The sequence below is a fragment of the Phocoena phocoena genome, chromosome 13, assembly GCF_963924675.1.
Source record: "Phocoena phocoena chromosome 13, mPhoPho1.1, whole genome shotgun sequence".
In the NCBI taxonomy this organism is placed as follows: domain Eukaryota; kingdom Metazoa; phylum Chordata; class Mammalia; order Artiodactyla; family Phocoenidae; genus Phocoena; species Phocoena phocoena.
In genome coordinates, this window is record NC_089231.1 from 39,972,299 (window position 1) to 39,982,144 (window position 9,846).

At 42.4% G+C, this 9,846-nt stretch overlaps 1 protein-coding gene across 1 annotated transcript; it reads right to left on the minus strand.

Moving 5' to 3' along the window:
* Nucleotides 1–1,876: 1,876 nt before the first annotated feature.
* C13H18orf21 (chromosome 13 C18orf21 homolog) lies at nucleotides 1,877–9,130 on the minus strand. The gene is made up of 5 exons (XM_065890177.1): nucleotides 9,011–9,130; nucleotides 8,908–8,930; nucleotides 6,429–6,628; nucleotides 4,647–4,846; nucleotides 1,877–2,290 (listed from the first exon to the last, which is right to left on the minus strand). Exons 1-5 carry the CDS (start codon nucleotides 9,085–9,087, stop codon nucleotides 2,137–2,139), a joined length of 654 nt encoding a protein of 217 aa, XP_065746249.1. The 5' UTR covers nucleotides 9,088–9,130; the 3' UTR covers nucleotides 1,877–2,136.
* Between the last annotated feature and the right edge of the window lie 716 nt (nucleotides 9,131–9,846).

The following is a 9,846-nucleotide window of genomic DNA, read 5'->3' on the forward strand; positions in this document are numbered from 1 at the left end:
TTTAGGGAAGTTTTCAACTATAATCTCTTTGAATATTTTCTCAGATCCTTTCTATTTCTCTTCTTCTTCTGGGACCCCTGTTATTTGAATGTTGGTGAGTTTAGTGTTGTCCCAGAGGTCTGTGAGACTGTTTTCCATTCTTTTCATTCTTTTTTCTTTACTCTGCTCCTTGGCAGTTATTTCCACCATTCTATCTTCCAGCTCACTTATTTGTTCTTCTGACTGTTATAATCCTGTTGATTCCTTCTAGTGTGTTTTTCATTTCAGTTATTGTGTTGTTCATCTCTATTTGTTTGTTCTTTAGTTCTTCTAGGTCTTTGTTAAACATTTCTTGTATTTTCTCAGTCTGTGCCTCCATTCTATTTCCGAGATTTTGGATCATCTTTCCTATCATTACTCTGAATTCTTTTTCAGGTAGTTTGCCTATTTCCTCTTCATTTATTTGGTCTTGTAGGTTTTTAACCTTGCTCCTTCATCTGTAGTATATTTTTTTGTCATCTCATTTTTTTTGATGGGTGAGACTGTGTTCCTGTCTTACTGGTTGTTTGGAATGAGGCTTCCAGCACTGGAGTTTGCAGGCAGTGGGTAAAGCTGGGTCTTGGTGCAAGATGAGAAACTCTGGGAGACCTGACTCCAAGGAATATTCCCTGGGGTCTGAGGTTGTCGGTTAGTCCAGAGGTTCAGACTCAGTGCTCCCACCACAGGAGCTCAGGCCTGACCCCTGGCCCATGAACCAAGATCCCGCAAGCCACGCAGCAAAAAAAAAAAACAAAAAAAAAACCCAACATGGTGCATAACAATAACAAAGAATAAGAAATAAAATAAAATTAGAAAACTAACAGATATATTAGAAACAATAAAAGTTTAAATGAAACAACAACTGGAAGAGAAAACAGAACCACAATAGCCAAAAAAAAAAAAAAAGCCAGAAAAGGCCTTGGCTTAGGCAGGGCGTGGGGCTTAGGCAAGGGTGGGGGGTTTAGGCAGGGGGCTGGGGCCTATTCTTAGGACCCACGGGGCCAGAAAAGGCCCAAGTGGGGGGCAGGGCTTAGGCTCAGCACAGCTGGATGGGGCCCTGGAGTGCTGCCAGCCTCAGAGTGCAGAGTATCGGGGCCAGGACCTCAGCAGGCTCGCCAGGGCCCAAGTGGGTGCGGGAAATGATAGCTACGTTCCCCCCCAATCCTCATACCCCCAAGGGTCCATCCCCATTCACCTCTACTCTTCCTCCCCCATCCTCCAATGCCCCCACACAGCCAGAGGGGGCCCTGGAGGGTGGAGGACAAGGCCCGTGAACCCAGCAGGCTCCCTGGGGCCCAAGTGGGCAGGGGAAATGCTAGCTGTGCTCCCCTCCGATCCTCTGAATCCCCGAGGGTCTCTCCGCATCCCTGTTGATCCCCTCACAGCGAGTGGGCCTCTCGAGGCATGGGAACCCTTCCCCTACCGCCACCCCTCAGGGGTGCCAGTCCCATTCCACCTCTACTTCTCCTCCCCCCTCGCTCCCCCACCCATGTTCTGCCTTATCTTTTGGGGGTTCCTGCTATACCCTTGGGTGTCGAGGTCCCCCACCAGCATCTGGTAGGTGCCCTAGTTGTGAGGAGATGCAGACTCTGTGTCCTCCTACTCCACCATCTTGACTCTGCCTCCCCATGTTATGTTCTGATATAAATTTTAGACCTAAAAATAAGTCTTCACCAGAGCAAATGAAATGCCACTTATGGTGAAATATTATACTTTATTGTTTTTCTGAATTATCAATAAGGTTACAGACACCTAGAAAGGAGTAAGCACACCTCTCATAAAGATCTCAATTTCCTTATGAAAGAAAATGACATAATGAAAACTTAAGGGAGGAGAAAATAATATAACCACTCAATTTCATATATATCTTTACTACTTACAAGGACCTTTCATATATTTTTGATCCTCACAATCACCTGGTGAGGTAGGCAGGTTTCAGTTTTTCATTCTAATGAGGTATTTTCTCCATAAACACTGAAGAATGCCAAGAAAAGTTTGCTCTTGAACCCTAGTTTCCATGTATTTTAAGAATAAATAAGTTCTTTAAAAAGTAGGTTTTCTGACTAACTTTAGTTTCAGAAATTACATTAAACATTTCTTATTTTCATAGTCCATCCTTTACAAAGAAGACAAGAAATTTCTGAAGTCCACCTTTGGATTCTTTTCAGATTCACTCTGACTAAGCAACATTTTTAGTTGAGAGAAGTGTTTCTTTGTTTTGCTCACATTCTTTGAGGAGCAAATGGGTGTTGACTGTCCAGATTTAGCTGTTCTGAAAAGAAACATAAAGCCACACTTAGGTATACTGACAAACAACAGTTCTTCCTTCTTAGCCTAGATACCTGCTACTAGAATCGTTTTCTACTGTTCCATAATTATGGCCATATATGAGCAGTGGCTGTACCCAGCAAAGTCATTCCAATTTTATTTAAAAATCTCCTCACTAAACAGGCTACAGGCAACATTTAGGAGGTATAATGGGTGGTTCTGGAAGCTTCTTTCACCACCTGAAAGAGAAAGCTAAAGGCAAAGTGTCATCAGGTCTGAGTTCCTTGTAAGTCTGACACCAAGATTCATGACAGTTCTAAGCAAGGACTTTAAAAACATATTTTTTCTTCACAGCTCAAGACCACTTCTTTCTCAAAAGTGAAGAATATCAACCTACACATATAGGTACCATTCCATTGTATTTTCGCCCCTACAATATAAGCTCCATGGGGCAGACACTTTGTACGACTAACTGTATATTCCAGTGCTTTTTAACAGTGCCAAGCACAGAGGACGCCCTCTAAAAATATCCACTGAATAGATGATTCCCCATCTGGTATGTGTGTATTTATGCCTTGTTCTATTTCCTTCCTTCTAATTGTGTTCATCCCCCCAAACAATATTTGGGATTTGTCAGTCTCATTCCTCTTCTGACTCCCCATCCATGATAAATGTGAAATAGCTTTCTCTTTCCTGCATATATCTAAGAAGGAGTCTGGTCTAAATGCAATTGAATTATTTTAACTATGCCAAATGTTCTTGTATCTGCACATGTCCAATAAAGTAGAAACTTCCATGATGAATTCCTATTGTATCAAACATCAAAATAACTAGGAATATAGAGAAAACTGGACTTGAAATTTTAAATGTCAAACCCAATATAAAAAACCTCAATTCAGTAAAAACAAATAATCCAGTCCTTGCTGAATTTTGTTATTGATTTTCAAGAAACTACCAGACTCTTTTGTAACAAAATGTTTGTTTAAAAATTCCTTTCACAGTTTCTATGGAGCTAAATTTATTGATTAGCATAGTGAAGAGTGTATTGAGGATTATTAAAAATAAAACATGTGCCCAGTCACACAGTTAACTTAGTATCATTTCACAAATCCCTATTCAGTTAGATTTCCACAGGAATTTCTGATACAGGAAACAGCAAGAACAAAGGTTTAGAGCAGGAAAGTAAACTGAGTGGTTCAGTTTTGCTGACACATAAGATGAATTAAGGCAAGTAAGAGAGGCAGACAGATTGGTGGCAGGTAGTGGGGGCTGGAAATCCATAATGGAGTATTTGTTCCATATGCTACAGAGTGAGGTGCTAAAGCTTCTAATCAGAACTGTGCTTTTGGACTTCCTGGTGGCACGGTGGTTAAGAATCCGCCTGTCGGGGCTTCCCTGGTGGCGCAATGGTTGAGAGTCCGCCTGCCGAGGCAGGGGACACGGGTTCGTGCCCCAGTCCGGGAAGATCCCACATGCTGTGGAGCAACTAAGCCCGTGCGCCACAACTACAGAGCCTGCGCTCTACAGCCCACGTGCCACAACTATTGAGCCCACATGCCACAACTACTGAGCCTGCACTCTACAGCCCATGAGCCACAACTACTGAGCCCATGTGCCACAACTACTGAAGGCCTCATGTCCAGCACCCGCGCTCCGCAACAAGAGAAGCAACCCCGTGAGCCTAGAGCTCATGCTCCACAACAAGAGAAGCCACTGCAAGGATAAGCCCACGCACCACAACGAAGAGCAGCCCCTGCTCGCCACAACTAGAGAAAGCCTGCATGCAGCAATGAAGACCCAACGCAGTGAAAGATAAGTGAACAAATAAATACATTTATAAAAAATAAAAATAAAAAATATCAGATTAGAAGCACTTGAAACTAGGAGCAGGAAGACTCAGGGAATTATTGTAGTAGTCCTGGCAAAGAGTGAATAATGACCTGAACAGACAGCAGCAGCAGGGAGAAAAAGGAAAGAATAGCTGCAGACACCTTGGAAGCAGGATGGATAGAAACTGGCGACTCACTGGACCAAGACTGAGCAAGTAGGATTGTCAACTATACTCACCATTTCAGGTCAGAATGTCTAGAAGGGCATGTTCATTTACAGAATAAAGAACTTAGGAGGATGGGCAGGTTTGAGTAGTTACCTGTGGGGACATGTAGGGGTGGGAAGTGGATGTATTTAATAGGCAGCTGGGGACAGGTCCAGGGAGAGACTGGAAGCAGAGGAACACACCTGGAAGTCAGTGCAGTGATGACTTCCTCAACTGCATGGCAATTTCAGGGAGTGTATTAACAGAGAAATTAGAACTCATGGGTTAACACTGGTAATTTAAATAACTTAATGGATTAAGATACCTGAAAATCCATGCTGGGCTCCTGGCTTCGGAACCAGACATATCATGATTTAGTTTTGCAGAACTTAGAGTCTTTCTCTCTGGGGTCTTTAGGCTGAGTTTACTCACAGGAGTGGTAGGATTGCTCTTCAATGTTGATAGAAAGCTTCTACTTTTACCATGATGTTTAACTGTTCTGTTGCATGTTTTACAAGTAATCAACTGCCATAAAAAGAAGAAATAGTGGGTCTGATTTCTCTTGTAATTTAATCCAATAAACTGCATGCTCATTAAATTCATATACATAAGGGACTAAACCAGGTACTACAGGGTGAGTAACAAAGGCTGCCCTCAGCAAGCTTGTAAACTAGCAGCAGGAACCAGACAAGACACAAATTTAAAAGAAAATCTTCAATAAAAAGTCAATGGCTAAACATTTGTATATAATTTAAAACACCTTTTTAAAGATGATAAAGTCTTTACTTTCTCAATGTAAAACCGTGTTTGGCGGGGAATGGAGGAGACTGGGAATGATACCCTTTAACATCTCGAAAGTTGTTCTTTATAACAATAGTAGACATTTAGCAGTTTTTTGCAGACAAACTCCAAGCCTTTTCCCAATACAACAATGGCAAAATATCACTGAAAATTTAATTGACTCTTTCAAACCTTTATTCTGTAAATACAGGTCTAAAGCAATTTATAAAACCAATCAAATGAATCCTCACATTCTCATACTTCTTCACTTCATTAGCGATAGAGGTTGACTTTCTTTTCAGGATTCATTTTTCAACACATGGTTCATTTTATAGCTAAATGCCTTTCTTCTACATATCTGACTCACAAGGCACAGGATTCAGCCCAGGCCTCAACAAAATTAACAGAAACTAGTTTAGCTGAGAAGTACTCTGATGTTCATGAGCAGGTAAAAATGCATTTACAGAGGTCTATTTAGGTTACTTTATGCTTTCTATAAACAATCAATTTTATGACAAAGCAAAATTCATCTACCTGTCCAATTATGGTAAACTCCTAAATATGGCAGTTCCAATCTAAGTTATTACCAACTGTAGTCTTGGGCCAGACATAATCTGTCATAATGTCCAGAATGCCCAGCACAGTGCCTGGTAGTAAGCAAGCACTCGAATAGTTGATAAATGTTAACACAAAACATGCAGATAAAGTGTATCTGATACTCGTCTCTATACAGTAAACGGAGTAATTTGCTTTTGGTTGTTTTATTGCACTTAACATCCCCAATACACAGCATTGTCTGGCATAAGATAGATCCTCAATAAATGTTTGATGAATGAACATAAGATGCACTTACCTTTGTTGGGCATAAACTTAAATACATACTCTGACATGGAGCGGAGGTGACTGAAGAAGTAACACTGGTACCTAATACATAAGGCAAGAGCCTTATGTATATCTAATACATACTGCTGTTCAAAGAAAGGAACCATTAGCTGAAAAAATAATTTAGTGGTAACTGCAGTTCAGGTGAAGTCACACTGGTGAGCTCAAGAAATTCTCAACTTTGTGAAAATAACTGTGCTCAGCAATAAGATCTGGGCAATTGAGAGTTCACGATGTTTGGTTTTAGGTAATTGTGAAAAACAAAAATAAGCTGTACTCTTGATGAAACAGTAATCACTAGAAAGAAATCCTATGTATATATTTTGACAATCTAAATATACTACTACAAACCTCTGAGTTATATTCAGGCTAATTCTTAACCTCATCTTAAGTGAAAGAAAAGAAAATTCTGGTTTACTTATACATACTGGAATTGAAATCTTACCAATACACTTGTGGAGTCTTTGTACTTTTTCAAAATTTTTGCTTCTTTAAAACTGAGTGTATAATTTCTTGCTTCTCGATTAAGAAGTTTCTGTATTTTGGGTGTCAATTTGGGTTTGGGTTTGAGACGTACTCGAGACTTATCCTGAACCAGCAACTGGAAACAGTATGGACATGTTCCTTCAAAAGTGCTTTTACCATCTAAAATTATACAAATGAAACTCATGAGTCAGCAAACAGAATATTTTGTTACTGTAAACTATCAATATTATAAATGCAAAAGAGTACATTATTTAATACAAGCAAATATACATTTTCCTTAAGCACACACTCAAAATATGAGAATTTACAAAAACATAAATCAGCAATAATTTATTTTATAAAACACTATAATTCTATCCATTCACTCCTTTTAGCAACAGATAGGTAAGTCCCCACCCTTTGCTACATTGTTCATTACTTGCTACCAAGTAAAAAAGGCTGTATTTCTCATCAATTTTACAAACACATTTATCACAAAATAACAAATTATATTGTGACTTTTCTTTTTAAAACAATTAGCACAATTTTGTGGTTGTGAGCTGGGCTTTGTCTGCAGTACAAGGTAACAGGACAACAGACTAGCCCCAGGACCTTTATGCAATCAAGAAAGCATTCACTGATCATCTACCATGCTAGGCTGTGGAGACATAAATATGGAAGTAAAGGAGTTGCTACCTTTATAGAACTCACGCTCTTGGGGAGCCCTAAACAAATAAAGATAAGATTGGTAAAAACTGCAACAGAATATGATTTAAATGCCCTGAAAATTATTAAACTCTGCATAGACTAGCCAGAAACACTTCCAACAGGCTTGAAAAAAGTCATCACAGGTGACTGTAAACTCTTATCTGTATTTGGAAATGGCATCTATCATTGGTAACGGGCTTTCAGGTACAAGTACAGTGAAAAAGCAAGCATGGTTATTTAGGGAAAGGTGAGGTGTGAAGGTGATGCTGCTAAAAAGGAAGGTGGGCACACTATCTGTTATTCAATAAATATTTATTGGTGAGCCCTGTGTTAAGTGCTAGGGATAGACAGCACTACAAAAAGCCAAAGACCATGTTCGTAACTTAGCTCTGCCAAATGTAAAATTCATTCATATTTACTGAGTGACAGTTAAGTGCCAAGCACTGTTCTGGGTGTGGGAAATACCACAGAGAACAAAGGACAATTCATGCAGAGAGACAATGAATACAACAATGCCAAATGTTAAGTGCTGGGGAGAAAAAAGAAATACAGGAAAAGGGGAATGGGGCGTAGCGATGGAGCTGCTATAATCTTAAATAGGGCAGCCAGTGAAGGCTTTGTGGGGTGACATTTGCAAGAGACCAGAAGGAAGTGAAGGAAGAATCCAAGGAGATATGTGAGGTAAGATTTCCAGGTAGAAGGGCAGGTGCAAAGGCCGTGAAACAGCACAGGGGCCTGGCAGTGGTTGGAGTTCAGTGAACAAAAGGGAGAGCAGGTCGGAGAGGTAATGCAGACCTATGACATAGGGCCATGAAGTCCCTTTAAAAGATTTTCACTTTTACTCTGAGATGGGCAGTTATTTCAGAGTTGGTAGCAGAGAAGTGACATGATCTAGCTTAGGTTTCTATTAGGCTCACGTTGGCTGCCGGATTGAGAATGGACTGTAGAAATGCATGGGAGCTATTGCCAATAATCCAGGAGAGAAACTGATGGCTTGGACCACGGTGGTAAGTTGGATGTGGAGAGAAGTGGCTAGATATTGGATATATTTTAAAGCCATTGGGATTTCTGGCGTACTGGCTTGGGGAGGAAGGCGGCTGTTAGTGAGTCAAGAGTGGCTCCTAGGTTTGGGGGCTAATTCTTAAGGATGGGGTTACCATTTACTGAAATGGGAATAACTGGAGGAGGCGGGTTGTCGTGTTGGGGGATAAAGCTTGAATTTTCGCCTAGCATAATATTCAAAAAAAGTTGTCAACGTATCTGGATGAGCCTAGGATTCGCGGGAGTGGTCTGGACTGGGGATATAAATTTGTAAGTCCTCAGTATGCAGAATTTAAAGGCCATGAGAGTGGATGAAAAACTGTCACCAAGGAATTGAGTGTAGCTAGAAAAAACGTCCAAGGGATGAGTCTTGGGACACTCCAACATTTGTAAGTTGGGGAAATTAGAAGAAACCAGCAAAACAGAAGTACTGGATAAAGAGGTAGGAGGTGAACTTTGTGATGGTCCGGAAGCCAAGTGAGAAAACTATTTCGAATAGCCAGATCAATGCGTCAAATGCCGCTAATAGGTCAGGCAAGATAAGGCACGTTAAGGAATTTGGATTTTTTACGAAACTGAGAAGCCTCTCGAGGGGGTTTATTATGGCAGTGGGTCGATCCGATTCTTTTGGATCATCCTGAGTGTTGTGGGGAATGAAGGCGAGCGGGGCGACGACAGCCTGACCCACAACCAACGGGCGTCCTCCCTACCGTGTGACGAACCGTAGGCCCAGCTGCAAAAGAGAAAGAGACTCATAAGGGACAAGGAAACACCCTCTAGCGGCTAGCCTCCCGCTCCCCCTCCCTCCCTTACAGGAGATAGCGGGCCTGGCCCGGGCAGCTATCCTGTAGTTTCCGCGCCGCAGCCTCAAGGTAGTGCTTCTGCCTCATAGCCACCGCCACCTCTCCACCGCTGAGACCCAGTCACAAAAAGAAACTCCGGAAACCGGATTCCCAACGTGGCGGACTTTGACGTCGGGATAAGAGCTCCCTCCGGAAACAGGTGCCCTAGGCTGAAGGGTTCCGGTGCCTTCACGTCCGGTCCGGCGCGCAGGCGACCCTCCCCCCGCCGTTGGCCCCGCCCCCCGGGTCCCACCCCGTCCCCGCGGGCGAGGTGGCGATCACCTCTGACGTTTGTGTGGGCGGAGCAGCTTGACTGGGCAGGGGTGGCAGCGTCAGGAGCCGAGGGTGCTGCCCGCCTCTCCGTCTTTGTCTGGTAGCCTCCTTTACCATACCCCTGTCGTCATTTCATCAGCCCCCGTCGCCCTCTAAATTTGCGGGCTGGGGTACTGACTTGGGCCGCGGCGGGCGGAAGCGCGGTCCGCAGGGGGCAGCTGGGAGAAGCGAGGCCTCGAGCTTCCTTCCTAACTTCCGTCAACTGAAATTCACATGACATAACGTTAACCAATTTTAGGTGAACAGCTCAGCGATGTTTAGTACAATGGCAGTGTTGTGCAAACACCACTGTTACTAGTTTGGAAACATTTCTATCAGCCTACCGGTACCCCATTAGCGGTTACTCCCCATTCTTCCCTCCCTCCCAGCCCCTGGCAACCACTAGTCTGCTTTTTGTCTCTATGGATTTACCTATTCTGGACATATCATATAAATGGAATCATACATGGAATCTCTTGTGTGAGGCTTCTTCCA

Coding starts and splice junctions, on each gene's coding strand:
- C13H18orf21 (XM_065890177.1), bottom strand. CDS start 9,087: ATGAGGCAGAAGCACTACCTTGAGGCTGCGGCGCGGAAACTACAGGAT. Junction 6,629..8,907: donor GGCCTACGGTTCGTCACACG/GTAGGGAGGACG, acceptor GTATAATTTTAG/ATGGTAAAAGCACTTTTGAA. Junction 4,847..6,428: donor AAGACTCCACAAGTGTATTG/GTAAGATTTCAA, acceptor TTTTTATGGCAG/TTGATTACTTGTAAAACATG.